This window comes from Macaca fascicularis, chromosome 11 (assembly GCF_037993035.2).
Source record: "Macaca fascicularis isolate 582-1 chromosome 11, T2T-MFA8v1.1".
Lineage (NCBI taxonomy): Eukaryota > Metazoa > Chordata > Mammalia > Primates > Cercopithecidae > Macaca > Macaca fascicularis.
Window position 1 is genome coordinate 117422722 of NC_088385.1, and position 24808 is coordinate 117447529.

General features: G+C 44.1%; 1 protein-coding gene across 2 annotated transcripts in view; it reads right to left on the reverse strand.

Annotated features, from left to right (window-relative positions):
• PPTC7 (protein phosphatase targeting COQ7) overlaps positions 1–24808 on the reverse strand; it is a 49108-nt gene that overhangs the window by 4305 nt on the left and 19995 nt on the right. The window contains exons 2-6 of one of the 2 annotated variants that reach the window (XR_012420631.1): positions 14112–14291; positions 9196–9394; positions 2317–2440; positions 1142–1228; positions 619–748 (exon numbers count right to left, since the gene is read on the reverse strand). Coding sequence is in view for 1 of the 2 variants with exons in the window: in XM_005572241.4 (XP_005572298.1) it covers positions 619–748; positions 2317–2440; positions 9196–9394; positions 14112–14291 (633 nt within the window). In the remaining variant the exon portion in view is untranslated. The remainder of the gene's footprint in view (positions 1–618; positions 749–1141; positions 1229–2316; positions 2441–9195; positions 9395–14111; positions 14292–24808) is intronic. The other variant, XM_005572241.4, reaches the window with a different exon arrangement.

A 24808-nucleotide genomic window follows, 5' to 3' on the forward strand; every position in this document is an offset into this window, starting at 1 on the left:
GAGGACTAAGAAATGTTTTACATGTCATAAAATTATATCAACAAGAAACTGACTAATTCTACTAGCTCTGATATGCTAGCACCAACATGTCGTCCCAGCCCTGAGACGGAGCCACCGGCCTGCTCCCAAAGTCACACATCATGCAGTAGATAGGACAAGTCTTCAGTCAAGGGCAGTTTCACATTGCTTCCCTCTTCAAACCCTGCTGTGGCAATTTGGCAGGCAAATACTGTTGAGTCCCACAAAGCCAGAGGAAGGGAGAAGCGAAATGTCAGACACATGAAAGGCAGAATGTTAAACTGTTAGGAATGTCCACGCACTCTGGGCAGAGCTCAGAGGCCTTTTGGGCTCAGGTCCAAGCATTGCGGTGGCAGCAATAAAGGGCTTCAGGTTCCACCTGCCTCTGCGGCCAGTGAGGTTCAGTTCTGAAGGGCATGCTGTGTGGGGAAGACATAACGACATGCACTTGCTCTCATCCTCCTGACCTTGCTGAAAGCCACCAGTGCACAGCTTGGGGGCTGGGAGAGGACACCTCCACAGTCTCACCCAGAGGCCAGAATGCTCCACTCTACTGACACCATGTCCCCAGTCCCTATGACCTTCCCAAAGAATGCTTACCTCTCACATTTAATCCATTGTCACATGCAAACTGTGCAAAAGGTGACATATAATTTGGGTCATAGGCCAGCTCATGAGCTTGCTCAGCAATGCTTCTTGCAGTCTGTTGTATACTCTCATAATTTGGATTCTAAGATAAAGCATGAGGAAGTTATTTTACCATAATGCTCAAGACAGTAACATTTATCTAACCACCTTTTCCATCATTTAAGTTTTATTCTAGTTAGAAAAGACATTAAAACATCATGCCCTGGCTAATATGAACAAGACACCAGTGCTGCCTGCACAAGGTATCAATCAGAAAATCCTTTGCTATGGTGGCCTTATGCCCTAAAGTTTGGATTTTCATTTTTGCATTTTTCCCATTTGAAATTCTTAAGGTATTCTTGCTAAAATAGGATGAACTGAAAAGGCAGATTCTGATAGCCTTTGAAGGATACTTCAAAAACTTCCCTGCTTAGGAACACACCCTGGCCAACCCCAGTTTGCCTCCAAGAGCTGCCAGTTGCTGTAGTGAAAATACCTTCAGAATTTTGTATCAGGAGGAGATTCCTGTCTAGCTGTGAAATCTTGGGCCATAACTTTATCCTTGCTGCTCCAACTTCCTCATCTGCAAAACGGGGATGGGAACACGAGGTCCACTTCAGCTCTAGTTTCAGTATAACGACAGGTCTCTGCTTCAATGTCACCTCCTCAAAAAGGCCCTCCCTGACCAATCTATCTAAAGTAGTAGCAGTCCCTTCTACTCTCTATTCCCTTATCCAGCTTTGTTTTTCTTCTTATTTAGCACCCACATTACATCATAGATTTACTTCCCTGTATTTATCTATTTTCCTCCACTAGGATGTAAGTTCCATACAGGTAGGGACTGTGTAGATTCTGCTCACCACTGTGTCACCACACAGAACACAGTGCCTGCGACAAGGAAGCACCTCACACTGCACTCCACAGACAAGGCGTGGCACTAAGGAGTTCCTACACAGGGCTGTAGTTAATCCTCACTGCAACCCTATAAAAGAGGATCTTTAGGATGCCCCATTTTATGTGAAGAAAGTACTGCTTAAACAGTTTTAAGAAACCCTAGATCTCAGCAACTTCAATAAATAATTAAAAAAAGAAAGAAAGAAATGTACCCAAAGTCATACTTGTTAGAGGTAAAGACTCATGAGAAAAAGACTAATTTTCCCCAGAGTGTGTTCACAAAGCCAGGAAAAAGTTGAAAGCCTAGTTTTCACCTCCTTCCTCTCTCTATGGGAGAAACCCAAACTATTTGGTTACCGGTGGCAGCTCAGGTCACATTGAGGCTTCCAGCGGCCTGCTGCCTTTGGCTGGCTCTGGCATGACTATTTCCTGTCTTTGCCTGATTCAACACCTGCTGGGTGTGTTAGAAGAATAAAAGGAGAAAAGACAACCAGGACCCAACACCATTAGACACCATTAAAATGCAAATAAAGATACAAACAAGAAATGCCCTCCATCTAGACTTTTCCTACTTTTACCAGCCTATGAAAAACTTGGGTAGGAAGCTTCTTTTTCCAAGTGCTCTAATTATTTGAAAGACCAGAGCTATTATTAGTTTCCTGAAATTCACAAAATAGTTCTTTCCAAAACTACAAAGAGATAATGCAACTGAATCCATAAAACTCAGCTGTCCAGAGAGGGCCACTGTTCCCAAGAGCTAACCTTTGAGTTAATTACCTTTAACTTTTTTAGCTCCTGAAGGATCATATAATCAGGCATGTTGTCAAAGAGTCCATCTGTTGCCGTCAGGATAATGTCTCCTAACTGGACATCAAAAGACGTGCTATCAGCAGCATCCGGACTGTGGCAAGGACAGGAGAGGGACAAAGTTAAAAAGGCCCTTTAGAGATGAGTTCAAAATGTCCTACAGGCACTATTTTACAATGTAATAAGCCTTCTGCAAGAAAAACTAATTTATAATAATGTAATCAATTTTTTTAAAAAGTCACTCTGAAACTCCCAACCCTGAAAAAAGTTAATTGAAAACTAATATAAAATGTTTCAAAATTTTAACTGAAACTCCTGAGTAAAACCAAGTATGATGATTAGTCACAAGTGGCCGAGAAGGAGGAAGGGTTCTCTTCTGAGTCAGATCTAACACACCTCTAAAATCCAAGTGGAAATGAGTCTTTATTCCTAATACTTTAGAGCCAAATTCCATCCTCCCTCTCTCTCTCTTTTTTTTTGAGATGGAGTCTCGCTCTGTCGCCCAGGCTGGAGTGCAGTGGCATGATCTCTGCTAACTGCAAGCTCCGCCCCTCCAGGTTCACGCCATTCTCCTGCCTCAGCCTCCTGGGTAGCTGGGACTATAGGCGCCCGCCACCACGCTCGGCTAATTCTTTTGTATTTTTAGTAAAGACGGGGTTTCACCGTGTTTGCCAGGATGGTCTTGATCTCCTGACCTTGTGATCTGCCTGCCTCGGCCTACCAAAGTGCTGGGATTACAGGTGTGAGCCGCTGCGCCCAGCCTTTTTTTTTTTTTTTTTTGGAGACAATTGGAGACAAGTCTCACTCTGTCGTGGAGGCTGGAGGCTGGAGTGCAGTGGCACGATATAGGCTCACTGCAACCTCTGCCTTCCAGGTTCAAGCGATTCTCCTGTCTCAGCCTCCCGAGTAGCTGGGACTACAGGTATGTAAAATAGTGCCTGTAGGACCACAGTCATGCACCACCACGCCCGGCAATTTTTTTTTTTTTTTACATTTTTAGTAGAGACAGGCTTTTGCCATGTTGGCCAGGCTGGTCTTGAACTCCTGACCTCAGGTGATCCGCCTGCCCCGGCCTCCCAAAGTGCTGGGATTACAGGCGTGAGCCACTGTAATCACCAGTCGCCCAGCCCACCCTCTCTTATTCACATATTTCACTCATCAGTTTCCTTGGATATTCGAATCTGGCTCCTGGGGTGCTGTGAGGGTGGGATGATGAGTACCTGTGGAGAACAACATGCCAATCCTATAAGAATTCATTCACTGCTGGGCATGGTGGCTCACACCTGTGGTAATCCCAGCACTTTGGGAGGCCAAGGCAGGTGGATCACCTGAGGTCAGGAGTTCAAGACCAGCCTGACCAACATGGTGAAACTCCATCTCTACTAAAAATTAAAAAATTAGCTGGGCGTGGTGGCACACATTTGTAATCCCAGCTATTCAGGAGGCTGAGGCAGGAAAATTGCTTGAACCCAGGAGATGGAGGTTGCAGTGAGCCAGTGAGCCAAGATTGTGCCACTGCCTTCTAGCCTGGCGACAGAGTGAGACTTGGCCAGATCACTTGAGGTCAGGAGTTCGAGACCAGCCTGGTTAAAACCCATTTCTACCAAAAATACAAAAAAATTAGCCGGGCGTGGTGGCATGCGCCTATAATCCCAGCTACTAGGGAGGCTGTGGCAGAAGAATCGCTTGAACCTGGGAGGCAGAGGTTGCAGTGAGCTAGATCGCACCATTGCACTCTAGCTAGGGCTACAAGAGCGAAACTCCGTCTCAAAAAAAAGAAGAAAAAAAAAAAAGAATTAATTCACTTGAAATATCTACAGTGTACTGGCACAGTAAGGACTCTGTGTCTCCCCAGGGTCCCAAAGTGCTCATCATACATGGGTATTTATTAGTGTGCCTGGTGTAACACGTCTTCAAGAAATATCTTGGTATCTTGACTGGGCGTGGTGGCTCACGCCTGTAATCCCAGCACTTTGGGAAGCCGAGGCAGGCAGATTACTTGAGGTTAGTAGTTCAAGACCAGCCTGGCCATCATGGTGAAACCCCATCTCTGCTAAAAATATAAACATTAGCCAAGCATGGTGGCATGGTGGCGTGTGCCTATAATCCCAGCTACTTGGAAGGCCGACACAGGAGAATCGCTTGCTTCAACCCCAGAGGTGAAGGTTGCAGTGAGCTGAGATGGCGCCACTGCACTCTAGCCTGGGCGACAGAGCGAGACTCCATCTCAAAACAAAAAAAGAAAAAAGAAGTATCTGTTGCATAACTAAATGAATGAAGCAGCTAAATATTTGACTCTCCAAATTGGGGGAAAAAACTCTTCAATATACTGTTGAAGAAAAAAGCAAGGTGCAGACGGTGTGTCATATGTGCAAACATTTCCATAAAAAAAAAAAAAAAGGGCAGAAAGACACACAGATATGGATGCTTCTATATGCAGAGAATAAATCTGGAGAGAATCAAAGAAACTGCTCATAGCAGGCTGTGGGTGGTGGCTCATGCCTGTAATCCCAGCACTTTGGGAGGCCAAGGCGGGCAGATCACTTGAGGTCAGGAGTTCAAGCCCAGCCTAGCCAACATGGTGAAACCCCATCTCTACTAAAAAAATACAAAAACTTAGATAGTGGTGGTGCACGCCTGTAATTCTAGCTACTCAGGAGGCTGAGGCGGGAGAACTGCTAGAGCCAGGGAGGCAGAGGTAGCAGGAAGCCGAGACTGCGTCACTGCACTCCAGCAGCCTGGGCGACAGAGCGAGATCTGTCTCAAAAAAAAAAAAACAAAAAAAAAAAACTGCTCATAGCGGCTACCTTTGAGGAGAGAGAATGTGGCTGAGGACAGAAACAGGGGCAGATGTCTCACTAAACTTTTTTGTGTACAACTCTTTTTTTTTTTTTTTTTGAGACGGAGTCTTGCTCTGTCGCCCAGGCTGGAGTGCAGTGGCTGGATCTCACCTCACTGCAAGCTCCACCTCCCGGGTTTATGCCATTCTCCTGCCTCAGCCTCCCGAGTAGCTGGGACTACAGGCGCCCACCACCTCGCCCGGCTAGTTTTTTGTATTTTTTTTTTTAGTAGAGACGGGGTTTCACTGTGTTAGCCAGGATGGTCTCGATCTCCCGACCTCGTGATTCGCCCGTCTCGGCCTCCCAAAGTGCTGGGATTACAGGCTTGAGCCACCGCGCCTGGCCGATGTGTACAACTCTTAAAAAAAAAAAAAACAGATGCAGACATAAAAATGGGGGAAAACCCTGGGTAGGGAGAAAAGATCTTATATTCAGAGATCATGGCCTCCTGAGGCTGGTTCCTGGGTACTTCCTCTTTTTTTTTTTTTTTGAGACAGAGTCTCATTCTGTCGCCCAGGCTGGAGCGCAGTGGCGCGATCTCAGTTCACTGCAAGCTCCGCCTCCGGGTTCACGACATTCTCCTGCCTCAGCTTCCCGAGTAGCTGGGACTACAGGCGCCCGCCACTGTGCCTGGCTAATTTTTTTGTATTTTTAGTGGAGACGGGGTTTCACCGTGGTCTTGAGCTCCTGACCTTGAGATCTGCCCGCCTCGGCCTCCCAAAGTGCTGGGATTACAGGCGTGAGCCACCGTGCCCGGCCTCTTGGGTACTTCTTAAGGCCAGTTTCACTCCTTCCAGGCCTCCCTGGGGAGGGAAAGGTGAGATCTGATAATCTGCCTTAATCTGTAATTAAGGAACAAGAGCCAGGAAAGCAAATCAGATACTGACCCGGAAGGGAGGCACCAGACCCAAAGCACCCTAAGCTCAACAGAAAAACCCCAACACTTGTGTAAGCAACATGTGACAACATTTGTGAAGAGAAAGCATAAAAACTACCAAACAAAAGCACACATGCCTATGAGGATTCACACTAAATGCACTCAGAAAATTTCTGGTTTATCTTCACTTGACTGAGGAAGAAGGTGGCACATGAAGTTCTGCCACGTGCTGCTGCAGGGAACCGACTTTCACTTACACATTTAGATAATCAACATTTTGTAAAAATGTCTACTAAAGGAAAACCTGTAAGTTAAGGTTAAAATAATATTCTGTAGATAAGAGGGACCATTAACTAAGGAGATACATGCAGCATGAAAAAAAAAAAAGGAAAAAGACTGTAAAACTGGGGGAAATCAGGTCAATTCTCTCTGTGGAATAAAGAGAAAACCATGCAAGATGCTCTCATTTACTCGGCCTTTGAAAGCTAATCAGATTGTAGAAGTATAGATTAATGACCAGGTTGGCACTGAAGCTCTGTTTTATGCTGAGGTTTTTCTTTCCCCAGGAGTGTCCTTTGCTATTCTGTCTGTGAGAGTCTTGCTCCCATTGGACAGTTTGTCCTCTCCTAACACTCCCACCCATGAGCTTGGTGTTCCGCCAGCTGCAGTTTTGCCCGTTTTGATTGAACATACTGTGCTGCTGGAAACTTTTGACTGCACTGAAACATGAGCTGAAATCACATGCTAGCGAGCTGTCTCTGGGCTCCAGGGGAAGCCACCTCCACCTCGTTGGCACGCCGGCAGAGTACTGCCCCAACCTGTCTGTCCCACAGACAGTGTGTGAGATATGGCAGGGCTGCTTTGGTGCTTGGCAGCCCAACAAGAAGAATCAAATGAAGAAAAAATTAAAGCACCAGTTTCCAAAAACTGTGATCTGAGCTTGGGCTCTATGCAGGCCTTGGGGTTCAGAGTTCTCCCCACTCCAGTGTGGCTAACAATAATGTAGATTACAGCCAACTTAAGAAGGGGCTAGAATCAAATACTCTTCCAATTATGGTCACCCGCCTACTTTTACTTTTTACTTTCGGATTTGGGCTGGTGACCATAATTGGAAGAATATTTAGACTTTTAAAAAGTTACTTATACTGCTAAAGTTACTTTTTAGATGGGCAATACTAAATATTTAATCATATAACATACTCATTCCAGTTTAAAAGATGGCAATAATAATTCATTTTATCTTAGTTTGGACCTAAGAGCTGGTTTAATAAGAGCTATTAAGCAGAGACAAGTACTTGCTAGAATGCTTCTATTTTTACAAAAGGTTCATTGTCCATTAATCAACATTTATGAATTGCCAGTGATGTTTGTGCCAGGTCCTATAAAGCTATAAGATTGTTAAAGACACTGAAATCTGAGGCTTTGCCTTACTCTGGACACTCATCTAAGAAAAGAAAAACTGTAAAAGTCAACTCAAAAAAGCACTGTCTTGGCTGGGCACAGTGGCTCATGCCTGTTAATCTCAGCACTTTGGGAGGCCGAGGCAGGTGGATCACGAGGTCAAGAGTTTCAGACAAGCCTGGCCAACACGGTGAAACCCCAACTCTACTAAAAATACAAAAATTAGCCAGGCATAGTGGCGGGCACCTGTAATCCCAGCTACTCGGGAGGCTGAAGCAGGAGAATCACTTGAACCGGGAGACAGAGGTTGCAGTGAGCCGAGATCATGCCATTGCACTCCAGCCTGGGCAACAAGAGCAAGACTCCGTCTCAGAGAAGTGGGGGAAGAAAAAAGTACCATCTTGGAATGTTCCTGACAATTTAAAAGTGAATTGAGAAAAGACGTGAGAAAGAAAAAGAGAATACCTCAATAACATTATCAAAGAACATATCCAAGACCACTTTTTTTAAGAGACAGGGTGTCGCTATATCGCCCAGGCTGGACTCTATCAATTTTCCAGCCTCAGCCTCTCAAGTACCTGGGACTATGGTTCTACACCACTGTGCCCACCTCAAGACCATTCTGGCTTTAACGTTTTGGTTTTTTTTGAGACGGTGTCTTGCTCTGTCACCCAGGCGAGAGTGTAGTGGCATGATCTCGGCTCACTGCAACCTCTGCTTCCCGGGTTCAAGCGATTCTCCTGCCTCAGCCTCGTGAGTAGCTGGGACTACAGACGCCCGCCACCACGCCCAACTAATTTTTGCATTTTTAGTAGAGATGGGGTTTCACCATGTTGGCCAGGCTGGTCTTGAACTCCTGGCCTCAAGTGATCCACCCACCTCAGCCTCCCAAAGTGCTGGGATTATAGGTGTGAGCCACTGTGCCCAGCCACTCAAGACCATTTTGATTCAATTTCCTGCCAGTTCTATTTGATGCATGTAATAAGAGGTCTAGAGAATCAGGAAGTTATTCTGATAAATAACGCAGATGTCTGTTTGTGCTCTTCCCTAACAATGTATGCAAAATCTTGTATAAGCAATGGCATGCATGAACAATGACTCATTTCTCCAGCACAATTTCATAAAGGTACTGTATGTACCATGTGGTGTTGATATGAAAAAATTGATATTCTGTAAGCCTGAAATAGCATTTTCAGGGTCTTGTCAAATTATTGGGTATTTATCAGAATTCCACTGAGCTAGATTGTCTAGTTCCAGCAAAGTATCTTTCAAAGTTAAACTAAAAGGTCCTCTTGATGAGAACATTCTCAGTGTCTTCTTTTTTTTTTTTTTTCTTGAGACGGAGTCTCGCTCTGTCGCCCAGGCTGGAGTGCAGTGGCCGGATCTCAGCTCACTGCAAGCTCCGCCTCCTGGGTTCACGCCATTCTCCTGCCTCAGCCTCCCGAGTAGCTGGGACTACAGGCGCCGCCACCTCGCCCGGCTAGTTTTTTGTATTTTTTAGTAGAGACGGGGTTTCACCGGGTTAGCCAGGATGGTCTCGATCTCCTGACCTCGTGATCCGCGCCCGTCTCGGCCTCCCAAAGTGCTGGGATTACAGGCTTGAGCCACCGCGCCCGGCCTCAGTGTCTTCTTTTCATGGAAATACCTACCTCACTGCATTCAAGGGGGACAGGAGGGGACTATGAATGAATCACATCCTGCTCACACTTAATGGATGAGAGGGGAGATTACCTGTCACTCAAGACGACTCCCTCAGCTTCGGGGGGAGCGATTGAGAGCTGGAATGGAGTATTGAAGTAATGCTGCTGCTCATCTGATCGGTGCACAACTTCACCACCCCTGACAACCAGGAAGCCTGAATCGCCCAGGTTTGCCGTGTGTAAGCGGTGGCTGGTTCTGTCCAGCACCACAATGCAGGCGGTGCTGCTACCTAGAAACAAAAATCATCTCCATTTATTTTTTCTTCCTAGGCTGCCTTTGCACACACATTAACACATAACCCCAAAGAGCAACACACCATAATTTGAACCTCCTTTGCCTAAACAGGACCTTTCTTAGTTATGCTCCACATCCTCTATGAATGTCAATAATATCCTGATCAGGGTTAACAGGGTGGGGAAAGAAAAATGATTTGTATTATAAATAGTAATTGGGCCACCGATGATCTGAATTCTTTCATTTGCAGTGATAGAAAGCAATAAAAATGACTGGTATTTAATCACACTATTTCAACAGTAGTGCTATCATCTATGCCAAATGCTCAAAAGCATGTTGTTGAGATATTAAGTTTTAATACTTAAATGCCAGAATGAAAATGTTACATTTTCCTGACATTTCTTATTAGTCACTGGCAGGAAGCCTTCTCCACAAAATTCACCAACATTTAAGACAGGGCACATAACTACAATTTTAAACCAGATTTCCATCTGTTGAGGTCATGAAGAACTTTTATTGGAGACTAATGACTCACTCACTATGAGGCAACAAGACCAAATTTCTGCAGGCAGCTTGTGGAATCAACCTGTTCATTCGACAGAGACTCTGGGCAAAAACTCAAGATAGCTTAGCTGTGCACGGGCCACAGAATCTTCCCTAGACTGAAACGCTAACGGCACAACTAGCAGAGACCGCTCTCAAGTACTAACAGTTAAACCTATACCTACCTCCACCAGAAAAATGACAACATAGAAAAATAGGCAGTTCACAAAGAAATAAATGTAGATGATCTGTAAATATATGAAAAAATGACCACCTCACTAGTAATGCTTTCACCTATTAGTTTAACACGAGTCAAAAGATAATGCATGGTGTTGGCAAAGTGTAGGGAACATGCCCACTGCACAGAACATTCTGCGGAAGTGAAAAGTAAAAGTAAACAACTTTCCTGGAGGGCAAGATAGCCCTGAAAAATGTACCTCCTTTCATGTAGCAATTCCATCTGTGAGAATTTATGCTAAGAAAATAATTAGAGGGACAAACAACACTTAAGTACAAAAACATTGCTTAAGATGAGGAAGAACTAGAAACAATCTAAACATCTAAAATAAGGGACTGGTTAAATAAATTACAGTACATCCATACAGTGCAAAGATACACCATCACGTAATACTCAGGAGTACAGGCTCTGGAGTCAGCCTGCCTATGTCTGAATCCTAACTCTGCCACTTCCCAGCTCTGTGACGGAGAGAGCTACTTAACCTCTCTGTGCTCCAATTTCCTCATCCACAAAAACAGGGATAACAGTAAGTACCTCATAGAATTATTTCTTTTTTTTTTTTTTTTGAGATGGAGTCTTGCTCTGTCACCCAGGCTGGAGTGCAGTGGCCGGATCTCAGCTCACTGCAAGCTCCGCCTCCCGGGTTTACGCCATTCTCCTGCCTCAGCCTCCGGAGTAGCTGGGACTACAGGCGCCCGCCACCTCGCCCAGCTATTTTTTTGTATTTTTTAGTAGAGACGGGGTTTCACCGTGTTAGCCGGGATCGTCTCTCGATCTCCTGACCTCGTGATCCGCCCATCTCGGCCTCCCAAAGTGCTGGGATTACAGGCTTGAGCCACCGCGCCCGGCCAGAATTATTTCTAAGGATTAAAATTAGTTAAGTCACGTCAAACCCTTACAACAGATAGTGTTAGCTATTTTATAGCCATTAAAATTATATAAAATATATTTGAAAGGAAAGATAACTTTAAAATAAGTAGATTACAAACTCATGAAAGTTTCCTTAACAACAAAAGATGATGTCAAAACTTAAAGAACTGTACACCAAAAAGAGTAATGTTTACTAGAAGTAAATTTTTTTAAAAAAGCAATAGGCAGGCCGGGCGCGGTGGCTCACACCTGTAATCCCAGCGCTTTGGGAGGCCGAGGCGGGCGGATCACAAGGTCAGGAGATCGAGACCACGGTGAAACCCCGTCTCTACTAAAAATACAAAAAATTAGCCGGGCGCGGTTGTGGGCGCCTGTAGTCCCAGCTACTCGGGAGGCTGAGGCAGGAGAATGGCGTGAACCCGGGAGGCGGAGCTTGCAGTGAGCCGAGATCGCGCCACTGCACTCCAGCCTGGGCGACAGAGCACTCCGTCTCAAAAAAAAAAAAAAAAAAGCAATAGGCAAAGTCTAAATTATTTAAATGATGGTTAAAAGGAAAACAAAACAAATGGGCCACGGAACCAGCTGTATTAAATCCCAGTGTGTCATCATTTTCCAGTTATATGACCATGGCAAGCTGCCGGGCGCGGTGGCTCAAGCCTGTAATCCCAGCACTTTGGGAGGCCGAGACGGGTGGATCACAACGTCAGGAGATCGAGACCATCCTGCCTAACACGGTGAAACCCCGTCTCTACTAAAAAATACAAAAAACTAGCTGGGCGAGGTGGCGGGTGCCTGTAGTCCCAGCTACTCGGGAAGCTGAGGCAGAAGAATGGCTTGAACCCGGGAGGCAGAGCTTGCAGTGAGCTGAGATCCGGCCACTGCACTCCAGCCTGGGCGACAGAGCAAGACTCCATCTCAAAAAAAAAAAAAAAAAAAAAAAAAAAAAAAAAATCAGGATAGTTATGTGTTTTGTAACCGGTTATCTCAAGTCAAAGTAAATGATCGGGGGTCAGGGGGTCAGCAGAACCACTCTTGAGAACATGCAGGAGGCAGGCCCCTGGAATCTGTGTCCAGGGGCTCTCTCTCCATTTAACATGTGAAGCAAGGAGATCAGAGGTTAAGCGGGTTGCCCAAAGTCACACAGCAAGTTGACAGAGATGTGCTAGAAATAGAATCTAGAATGTTTCACTGTGCCAGGCAAGCTCCAGATTGCATGTCCAAAACAGGGAATTCAGACAAAGCAGTATATACTGCAACTGCAAGACAAGATTCCTCCTCAGTTTGAAGGAAAACAAGTTAGTTAATCACAGCACAAAGACAGAAGACAGCAGACTGATAAAAAGTACTCCTTACAAAGGACTTTAAACTGAAGGCAAATTCTACAACTGTGGTGATCTCCATTAACACTGAACAGGGGCTGACTTTTTTTTTTTTTTTCAGACGGAGTCTTGCTTTGTTGCCCAGGCTAGAGTGCAGTGGTGCAATCTCGGCTCACTGCAACTCCCCCAGGTTCACGCCATTCTCCTGCCTCAGCCTCTCAAGTAGCTGGGACTATAGGCACCTGGCACCACACGGGCTAATTTTTTGTATTTTTAGTAGAGACAGGGTTTCACTGTGTTAGCCAGGATGGTCTCAATTTCCTGACCTTGTGATCCGCCAACTTTGGCCTCCCAAAGTGCTGGGATTACAGGTGTGAGCCACCACGCCCGGCTAAACAGAGGCTGATTTTAAATGTCAATGGTGACTGGGAGGGAGGCTTTCTAGTAACTAGAAAGATGCTGGCAATGAGCAGAAATGTAATAATACCCTGAGAGTCTGCTTAGAAGGCTGGGTAAGTTCCCAGGAAACCATTTAACAAACAAATGTAGAGGCCTGGCCAAAGGATGCTCCATTAGCATACCAGATAAACAACCCCTAGATATTTGGTTTTAAGTTTTCTAATACAAGATTATCAGGGGTCTAATTTGTGCCAAGTTATTTCACCAACTAATCACCTGTTAGTGTGAGGTGACCAAACACAACTTGAACTCATTACAGGTAATGAACTGAATTTTGCAGGCCAGATCCTTTCTTTTCTTTCCTCTTGTTCTTCTTTCTTCTTTTACCAAGTTTTAGAATCCCTCAACAATACAGTTTTAACCTTTTATGTTTCTAAACTTGAAATACGTGGAATCTGTTAGGTGGAATTCTGCAATGTTCTCTCTTCCCTTCACAACATGTTCCTGAGTAGAGCATGCAGCTTTAAGTCATTTCTTTTCACAATGTATTTTTCTACAACAGACAGACTTTTAGGTTGTCCCCAGTTCTCTGCTATTATTGGCAACATATCTCTTGGTTCACATATTGTGCAAGAGTTTCTCTAGTCTAGGGTAAACACCTAGAAGTGCAATTGCTGCGGCATACTATGTGTTCATATTTAATACCAAATTGTTTTCCGAAGTGCTGTACCTATCCACATTCCCTCCAAACAGTAGTAAGTATTCTGGTTAGTCTATAGTTTCTCTCTCTCTCTTTTTTTTTTTTTTTTTGGAGACAGGGTTTCACTCTTGTTGTCCAGGTTGGAGTGCAATGGCGCCATCTCGGCTCACCGTAACCTCCACCTCCTGGGTTCAAGTGATTCTCCTGCCTCAGCCTCCCGAGCAGCTGGGATTACAGGCATGCGCCACCATGCCCGGTGAATTTTTGTATTTTTAGTAGAGACGGGTTTTCACCGAGTTAGCCAGATGGTCTCAATCTCCTGATCTCATGATTTGCCCTCCTTGGCCTCCCAAAGTGCTGGGATTACAGATGTGAACAACATAGAGAGACAGGGTTTCTCTATGTTCGTTAGGCTGGTCTCAAACGACCGACCTCAGGTGATCTGCCCGCCTCAGCCTCCCAAAGTGCTGGGATTACAGGCGTGAACCACTGCGCCCAGTGGTTAGCCTATAGTTTCTCTATCACACTCTGCTTAGTAGGAAGAGCCTCAGAAAAAAGCTGGTCTGATAAGTGATTTTCTTGGTTTTGTTTTTAACTATCTAGGGGGCTTCAATAGAGGAAAACACATAGGATATCCACTTACCGAGCAAAGGTACTTTATTTTGCAGCAACTCACAGTAGCTTGTGGTGAGAATTCCAATGGGATTACTAGGTACGAACCGTCCTTCTTTTACTAAACGTTCGCATGTCCGCATTAAAGTCCCTGAGAACTGAGATGGATCAACTCCATAGTCTCTCCAGCCTCCTACACCATCTGCAACCCCTGAAGAAAAAAAATTACATTAAAAGAACAATCTTACCAACTTCTCAGGAATTCTTATCTCTGTTTTCTCCTAACAGTTAATTTCACTACATGCTACTACATATATTTACTCCAAAATTCATAATAAAAAGCACTCACTTTTAATGTATTCTACACTAACACTCCTAAGCCACATTCTCTACTTAGAATTTGGCCTTTCATATATTGATGAATAAACTTTTGAGCTACCACAGGGTGGCATTGCCTACCAGCCAAGAGTTCAATTTCAGCAGGATTAGCACCTGTGTATAGATGTATTTGTCATTAATACTTTGTTGTCTTTTATAAGAATGAAAATTGATTTTTAAACAAAGTGCTGATGCTAGTGATGATACAACTGAGTCAGAGATGGAGATCACAAAGAACATCAAAAGCAGCAAACATTGGTCAATCACTGGGAAATAAAGAACAAAATTGAGAACATATCCCATCCCCTCTCCTTCTACCCTGTAGAGGGCGGTACTGTACAATACAATAGCCATTCCACACGTGGCTACTGAGCATCTGAAACGGGGGTAGCCCAACTTGAGATGTGCTCCTCTAAGTATAAAACACACAGCGCGGTGGCTCACACCTGTAATCCCAGCACTTTGGGAGGCCAAGGAGGGCAAATCATGAGGTCAGGAGATTGAGACCATCCTGGCTAACTCGGAAAAAAACCGTCTCTACTAAAAATACGAAAAATTAGCTGGGCATGGTGGTGGGCGCCTGTAGTCCCAGCTACTCGGGAGGCTGAGGCAGGAAAATGGCGTGAACTTGGGAAGCCAAGCTTGCCATGAGCCAACATTGCTCCACTTCACTCCAGCTTGGGCAATGGAGCAAGATTCCGTCTCAAAAACAAAAAACAAACAAACAAAACACAGTGGATTTTGAAAACTTAATATGAAAAAAAGTATAATCTCTTTGGGAGGCCAAGGCAGGTAGATTGCCTCAGGTCAGGAGATCGAGATCAGCCTGACCAACATGGTGAAACCCCGTCTTTACTAAAAATACAAAAAATTAGCCAAGTATGGTGGCAGGCACCTGTAATCCCAGCTACTTGGGAGGCTGAGGCTGGGGAATTGCTTGAACCTGGGAAGCGGAGGTTGCGATGAGCCGAGATCGCGCCATTGCATTCAAGCCTGGGCAACAAGAGTGAAACTCCGTTGCTCTGTCACCAGGCTGGAGTGCAGTGGTGTGATCTCAGCTCAATGCAACCTCTCCGCCTCCCGGGTTCAAGGGATTCTCCTGCCTCAACGTCCCGAGTAGCTGGAACTACAGGTGCATGCCACCACACCTGGCTAATTTTTTTGTATTTGTAGTAGAGAAGGGGTTTCACCATGTTAACCAGGATGGTCTCATCTCCTGACCTCATGATCTGCTGACCACGGCCTCCCAAAGTGCTGGGATTACAGGTATGAGCCACTGCACCCGTCCCCCCAAGACCTGCTTGGACAACACAGTGAGTCCCTGACTCTACTAAAAATAAAAAAATTAGCCAGGCATAGTGGTGTGCACCTGTAGTCCCAGCTACTCAGGAGGCTGAGGCAGGAGGATTGCTTGAGCCCACGTGGTTGGGGCTACAGTGAGCCATGATTACACCACTGTACTCCAGCGTGGGTGGACCAGCAAGACCTGGCCTCAAAAAATGAAACAGAAAAAGAAAGAATATTTTGGATATAAAGCACCAAAGAGAACGCATTATCAAGACTGAGCTCACCTTTCTTTATTTACCTATTTTTTTTTTTTAGACAGAGTTTCGCTCTGTCACCCAGGCTGAAGGACAGTGGCATGACCTCAGCTCACGGCAACCTCTGCCTCCCAGGTTTAAGTGATTCTCCTGCTTCAGCCTCCCTAGCTGGGACTACAGGTGCTCGACACTACACCTAGCTTTTATTTTTAGCAGGGACAGGGTTTTGCCATGTTGGCCAGGCTGGTCTCAAACTCCTGACTTCAAGTGATCTGCCCACCTCGGCTTCCCAAGGTGCTGGGATTACAGGCATCAGCCACTGCATCCGGCCAAATTTCACCTTTTAAAAAATTAATTATTATTATTTTTAGAGACAGTGGCTTGCTCTGTTGTCCAGGTTGGAGTGTAGTGTTAGGATCACAGCTCATTGCAGTCTTGAACTCCCAGGCTTAAGTGATCCTCCTGCCTCAGCCTCCTGAGTAGCAAGGATTACAGGGTCGTGCCACCACACCTCGCTAGTTTTTGTTTGTCTGGCAATACAGAGACAGGATCTCACTATATTGCCCAGGCTGGTTCTGAACTCCTGGGCTCAACTGATCCTCCTGCCTCAGCCTCCCAAAGTGCTGGGATTACAGGCGTAAGCCACCATGCCTGGCCTCTTATTTTAATATGAATACTAAGAAATTTAAAATTACATATGTGGCTCACATTATATTTTTACTGGATAGTACTAGTATAGAGCTTTTCATAGGCCCAAAGAGTTGCTGATGAGTTTAGAGTCTGCTTAAAGCTCCTTTATCAAGAGGAAATTAGTGTTTAAGAAAGTCAATAAAATATCAAAGCCATCATACAATCTTCTAATCAAATTCTTGCAAAACACCAAGCTATTCTTTCTAACACTAAAACTAATTTCTATCTACTAAATTCAAAGACACTGAGAGAAAATGTCAAAAATATACATTATTAAGGCTTTAAATGGTCTTTCTGGAAGGATCCATAAGAAATATTAGCAATGGTTGCTTTAGAAATAAGAAACTGAAAATGATCCATGAACAAAATGGGAATTTTTGCCTTTTACTTCATACTATTCTGTATTGTTTTAATTTTATTTTTATCATGAGCATGTATCACGATTTTTTAAAACAGGGATTTTATAATTTTTAAAACTTTCTGAGCATGAAACATCCTTCCCATATACACATTTATTTGTACATTCAACTTTAAGAATGTATTTGGCACAAAAGTAGCAGAGTGCCTATATACACATCCCTGAAAAAAGGGCTTAACATGAATTGGACACATGAAACTATTTCTCTGGGGATGGCAGTTGTCAAAAAGAAAGGCAACACACTGTGAAAAAGTAAGAGGAAACAGAATTGGAAGACATAAAGAAGGCGACAAATAGTTTATCACCATTGGGACAGCAACTTTCCCCACCTATGTGACCAAACAATAAGCCAAATTTCACGATGGAGCAATTCCAAACTAGCTAATTAAAGTAATAAAAAGTCTGGGATTGCTTTCAAAATATTTAAGGGGTTGAAGCAGGAGTGACAGAAGCACAGATGAAACAAGACTGGCCATGAATAGAAGCTGAATAAGAAGTACACCAATCTCTCTACTTTGATATATATTTGAAATTTTCCATAACACAACATTTAAATAATAACGAAAACAAGTTTACGAAGAAAAAAGACCCTTTTGCCTGCTGTGTGGAGAGCAAGAGTGGAAGGAGGAGATTAAGAGATCCATTTCATAGTCCACTTTCATAGTCCACTCACAATCTGCTGGCAGTGTAGTTAGAGGTGTGCAGACATTTGGGATCCATGAAACAGAACACGTGGATTGAGGGGTGAGGGTGAGGGAAAGAGAAGCAGCTGGGCTAACTAGGAATCTATCTTACAAGGAACAGCACATTTCACTGTTTTTCAAGGAGTTGTGAGGAGATTTGGGAAACTTTTTATATTAAGAGAATTTAAGATCATTTAAATAGGAACTTCTTTAGAGAAATTCTTATTTTACTAGGAGTAAGATTTCACCACAATTTAAAACACAACAATTTATGTTAAAATACAGAATATAACTATAAGCCTTGCAACACTATCTGATGAATCATTCATTCTTTTCAAACTACTGCCTGCTTCAGGGAAGAATTTCTTCTTAACTAGTCTCTAGTACAACTTCAATTAACTTTAACTACAAATTGGTTTCATCTGCAAATGCCCTTCACAAGAAAACCATTAAAATCTAAGATAACGTTTAGAGTTGATCCTCGATCCTCACACTCACTAAATAATCTGTCAGCAGGTTGAGTCTGACCTGACACAGCCCTTCAACATTAATCAGATTTCTCCCAGAATAGAGCGCAACCTTTTGGGCACCTGTTTGCTTTGTCACACAGGCAAAGGATGCCGAGCAAAACACCACTGACCAAATCTCTTTAGGGGAGACAGAAATTCAAAAAGCATATAAACTCTTCAATAAAGCTGTAGGGGAAAAAACCTTAATACAGGACATATATATAACTAAGTTATATGAGGGGAAGAGTTGTATTTGGGATAAGAATCAGACTAAAACTAGAATAACCTACATGTATATACGAAACCTAATTTTATTCATATTAGGTGGTTGTTTCTACACAGAAATTAGTATGTCCTCTACTGCAAAAGCTTCAGACTGCAAAGAGCAAGAACACACTTTAAACAGTGGAACTAATCCATACATAAAGGGAAATTTCATTCAGAATACATTTCAAAGGTAAAGAAAACTAATTGTTAATTAAGATCCCAAAGATGTCAGGAATACAACTATCAAACAGCAAAGGATAAGAATAAGAATACCCTAAGAGCAAAGAGAGGCCACACGTGGACCACCACATTGTGCACACTGCGCTAGGAAATAAGGGGGCTGAGAGAAAGCCGGTCTCTGAGAAGCTCCCCTGCTAGTGGGGAGCTAGACTTTTCACAGATAAATCAGACAAACGGTTCCCATAAACGCTGCTGCGGGAGGGTCAACAGCCAGTGGTTAGTGCTTACGGACGCGACGAGAATGGAGCACCTCATTAGTGCTTACAGACATGACAAGAATGGAGCACCTCAAGAACAGTGTCAGCCTGCTCTGAAAGTGGCATTCGGATAGTCCCTGGCGGGGGTCAGCCAGATTTCCGTGGCAGAGAAGGATAACAAGAAGAAAAAAAAGGCAGACAACTAGACGCTGGGGCTTGGGTGAGCAGGGAGAAGCTGAAAAATGCAGAGCAGTAGCAAAAGTTGTAGAAAATCAAGAATGCCAGTCCAAGATTTCTTGAAGTTCTTTATGCTACTGACCTATGCTGTCTAACATGGGAGCCACTAGCCACGTGTGGCTATTGAGTCTAAAATGTCACTTGTTTGGATTGAGAAGTGCTTGCTATTAAGTGTAAAATACATTCTGGATTCCAAAAACTTAGTACCAACAAAAGAAAAACTAAAATCACTTAGTAATAGTTTTGTTTTCTTTTAAGAGATGGGGGTCTCACTCTAGCCCAGGCTGGAGTGGTGGCCTGATCATAGCTTACTGCAGTCTTGAACTCCTGGGCTCAAGTGTTCCTCCCATCTCAGCCTCCTTAGTAGCTGGGATTACAGACACACCCTGACACATACAGCATTTTTTTTTTAAGTTTTTGTAGAAACAGGGTCTCACTATGTTGCCCAGGCTGGTCTCAAACTTCTGGGCTCAAGCAATCTCACACCTTGGCCTCTCAAAGTGCTGAGATTATGGGCATGAGCCACTGGATCTGGCCAAGTTTAATATATATATATAAGGCATAGTTAAGAGGTTAACAATGATAATAAAATAGAACAATTATAACAATATACTATAATAAATGTTGTGTGAATGTGGTCTCTGTCTATATTATTGTTATGTAATGTGGGTGTATTAGTCCATTCTCATGCTGCTATGAAGAAATACCTGAGACTAGGCAATTTATAAAGGAAGGAGGTTTAATTGATTCATAGTTCTGCATTGCTGGAAGAGGCCTCAGGAAACTTACAATCATGGCAGAAGGGGAAGCAAACACATCCTTCTTCACATGGCAGCAGGAGAGAGAAGTGCTGAGCAAAAGGGGAAAAGCCCCTTATAAAACCATCAGATCTTATGAGAACTCACTATCACAACAGTAGATGGGGGCTTACGGGGATTATTATGGGAACTACAATTCAAGATGAAATCTGAGTGAGGACAATGCCAAAACACATCAATGGGTAACTGAAACCTCAAATAAGGGGGAACTACTGTTTCTGGATTTGGGGAATGAGAAAGTATCGATTAGATTATTCTACCGTTGGCAAGGGTGTGTAAATGCCTTTAAAAGACATTTAATTCTGTCTTGGGTATGTCGAACTTCAGGTGCCAGCAGGGCATCTTTGTGGAAATGTGTATAAAGTGAGGAACTATGAGTTAGCGGCTGGGAAGGCAAGTTGGGGCCAGAAAATCTGAGAATTGATGCCTTAGTGGTGAATGAGACACTCAGGTAAGGTATCCAGTTTGTCAGAATGATATAATCTCTATGGAGGTAGAGAGAAGTGAAACTAAAAAGTAGGCTGAATAACTAGAAAGGCCTTGAATGCCAAGATAAAGAGGTTGCACCGAATATAGAAGCTATTTCCTTTAATTCACTGTAATCATCTTATGTCTCCATTAATAACATTCCTTGAGCACACATCTAGCTTAAGTGTTTCCTTTGACCCAAAATCCAATTAAAATCACTATTAGATTATGATAATGGTTACATATCAGAAATAGCTAAGCAAAAGACTGAGAAGAGACACAGAAAAATCCTTTAGTGCGTTTTTTTGTTTCTTTGTTTGTTTATGTTTTTTCAGACGGAGTCTCGCTCTGTCGCCCAGGCTGGAGTGCAGTGGTGTCATCTTGGCTCACTGTAACCTCTGCCTCCCGGGTTCAAGTGATTCTCCTGCCTCAGCCTCCCCAGTAGCTGGGACTACAGGCACGCACCACCACGCTCGGCTAATTTTTTGTATTTTTAGTAGAGACGGGGTTTCACCGTGTTGGCCAGGATGTTCTCGAACTCCTGACCTCGTAATCCGCCCACCTCAGCCTCCCAAAGTGCTGGGATTACAGTCATGAACCACCGTGCCCAGCCTAGTTTTATCTTTTCAATGGAAATGTCAGTTTTATGAAGCAAAATGAGCAATTAGAAAATAGTTTACAGTATTTATGTTTCTACAAAGTATTTTATTAGGTTTTCCATAGACTGATTTTTTTTCCCTTTTTCTTTAACAGCATCCTGCTCTGTCACCCAGGCTGGAGTGCAGTGGTGCAAACACAACTCACTGTAACTTCGAACTCCTGGGCTCAAGGGATCCTCCCACTTCAGCCTCCAGAGTAGCTATGACTACAGGAATGCACCACCACAGACAACTCATTTTTTTTCTTTTAATTTTTTGTAGAGATGCGGTCTCATTATGTTGCCCAGGCTGGTCTCAAACTCCTGAGCTCAAGTGATCCTCCTGCCTCAGTCTCCCAAAGTGCTGGGATTACAAGCACAAATCATCATGCCTGGTCTCACAGACTGATTTTCTATGGTTAAGAGTTAAAAAGGGAAGCAAAAAGAGTAATTCTGGGTGTCTGCCATCATTAAGTGTTTATAAGAAGAAAAAACATTTTTTTTTTAAAAGAAATGGGGTCTCGGGCCCAGCGTGGTGGTTCACGCCTGTAATCCCAGCACTTTGGGAGGCTGAAGTGGGCAGATCACTTGAGGTCACGAGTTCAAGACCAGCCTGTCCAACAAGGTGAAACCCCGTCTCTACTAAAAATACAACAATTAGCTGGGCGTGGTGGTGCGTGCCTGTAATCTCAGCTTTTTGGGATGCTGAGGCAGGAGAATCACTTGAAGGAGGTGGAGGTTGCAGTGAGCCAAGATTGCATCACTGTACTCCAGCCTGGGCGACAGAGCAAGCTGCTGCCTCAGGGAAAAAAAAAAAAGATATGAGGTCTCACTCTGTCACCCAGACTGGAATGCAGTGGCGCAGTAATAGCTCACTGCAGCCTCGAACTCCTGAACTCAAGAGATTCTCCCATTTCAGCCTCCCGAATATCTGAGACTACAGGCATGTGCCACCATACCCAGCTATTTATTTTTTGTAGGGATGGGTCCTCGCCATGGTGCCCAGGGTGGTCTTGAACTCCTAGGCTCAAGTGATCCTCCTGCTTCAGCCTCCCAAAATGCTAGAATTACAGGAATAGGCCACTGAGCCCAGCTAAGAAGAAATTCTTAAGCAATTTTCATTTTTCTAATTAACACGTTTTTGTCTTTGCCAAAATTGTATAACCATGCAAAATGGTAGTTATGACCAGGAGTGGTAGCTCATACCTGTAATCCCAGCATATTGGGAGGCTGAGGTAGGAGGATTGTTTGAGCTAAGGAGTTCGAGACCAGCCTGGGCGACATAGCAAAACCTGTCTCTACAAAAACATTTAAAAATCAGCCAGGGATGGTGGCACACACCTGTAGTTCCAGCTAAACAGGAGGCTGAGGGTGGGAGGATTGCTCGAGTCCAGGAGGTCAATGCTGCAATGAGCTGTGATCCCTGCGATCACACTACCTGCACTTCAGCCTAAGCGACAGAGCAAGACCCTGTCTCCAAAAAAAAAAAAAAAAAAAAAAAAGGTAGTTATAACCAAATGATAGCTATCTTAAAAATCCTATCTTCCCAATTACACAGTCGCCTAACTGTGTATTGCAAAAGGCTCACTGTAAGAAAGACTTCTGAACTAGTCAAAATCAGCAAGAGCCTCTCGAGTACTGTCCTCCATTATCAGCCATCAGCATGATGTTGCAATTATTTTAAACCCTTCCTACTGCACTCATCTTCAGACTGACATGCAGTTACCTACAAAGTAAACGTTTTAAGAATAAATGCTAAATTTCAATTTTAACAAAAGCATCAATGAAGAACAACAATTTGATTTTGTTCACAAATGTATTTAATGTACACTCTGGCAGAATTTCAAATATTAAGTAGTACCCAAAGTTAACAGCTTTATTTCTTGCATCTTTCATGATCTCAAGCCATCTTACATCAAGCCTCGCATTCCAAAGAAGCATACTGGCTCTACATGGATTGTCTTTCCATCAGTGAAACACATCTCCTGCCTACTAGGATGGGTACTTGATAGTGAATTGAAACTCTAGAGGAGAAACTGAGTAAGAATCTGGCAGGATCACAAGAGTTGAATAATAGAAGTATCAGGAGACCCTCTGTACTCTGAGGAATAAGGGTATCTGCTTTTACACTTTCTGCAGTAAGGGGCCATCTAATGAGAAAGGGGGCTAAGCAATATTTATTGCAGTATGACAGCCATCTTATTTTCAGATGCTGAGACTTTTCAAAGACTATAGTGTTCTCAGAGGCAACCTCATTTGTCTAAAGACATCACAGCATGAAGCACTATAACTGGAAAAAAAAATGAGATCAGAGTAGAAACTCAATTTCCCATCCAATGGAACAGATAACATTTATATCACCATTTCTTTTTCTTTTCTTTCTTTCTTTTTTGAGATGGAGTCTCACTCTGTGGCCCAGGCTGGAGGGCAGTGGTGCAATCTCAGCTCACTGCAACCTCCGCCTCCCAGGTTCAAGCAACTCTCCTGCCTCAGCCTCCCCAGTAGCTGGTATTACAGGCACCCACCACCTTGCTTGGCCAATTTTTGTATTTGTATACAGACATGGGGTTTTGCCATGTTGGCCAGGCTGGTCTCAAACTCCTGACCTCAAGTGATTCCCCCCAACACAGCCTTGGGCTCCCAAAGTGCTGGGATTACAGGCGTGAACCACCACATCCAGCCTATATTAACATTTCTTAAGCCTAACTATTTGGGCACTTAAGAACGTTCCCAACGGGAAGCAGTGGCTCATGCCTGTAATCCCAGCACTGTGGGAGGCTGAGGTGGGCAGATCATTTGAGCTCAGGAGTTCGAGAGCAACCTAAGCAACATGGTAAAACCTCCGTCTCTACTAAAAAGACAAAAAATTAGCCAGGTATGGTGGCACACGCCTGTGGTCCCAGCTGCTTGGGGGACAGGGGCAGAAGGATCACTTGAGTCTGGGAGCTGTGATTGTGCCACCGTACTCGGGCCTGGGTAACACAGCAAGACCCACCTCAAAAAAACCCCCAAGAAAACAAAAAACAAAAAACACTCCCCTGTGATTCAGGACTGTGAAATGTATCTGCAAATAATTATCCCAAAGGGAGAGTCGCTTGAGCCCAGCAGGTTGAAGCTGCAGTGAGGTATCACCACGCCACCGCAATCCAGCCCGGGTGAAAGAGTGAGACACTGTCTCTATTTTAAAAATGAAAAAAATTGGCCAGGTGTGGTGGCTCACACCTGTAATCCCAGCACTTTGGGAGGCTGAGGCAGGCGGATCATCTAACGTCGGAAGTTCGAGACCAGCCTGACAAACATAGTGAAACCCTGTCTCTACTAAAAATACAAAAATTAGCTGGGCGTGGTGGTGCATGCCTGTAATCCCAGCTACTCGGGAGGCTGAGGCAGGAGAATCACTAGAACCCAGGAGGCGGAGGTTCCGGTGAGCCAAGATTGCACCACTGCACTCCAGCCTGGGCAACAAGAGCAAAACTCCATCTCAAAAATTAAAAAAAAAAAAAAAGAAAAAAATTAGCCTGGCCTGGTGGCACATGCCTGTAGTCCCAGCTACTAGAAGGCTGAGGCAGGAGAATCGTTTGAACCCAAGAGGCGGAGGTTGCACAGGGAGCTGAGATCGCACCACAACACTCCAGCCTGGGCAAC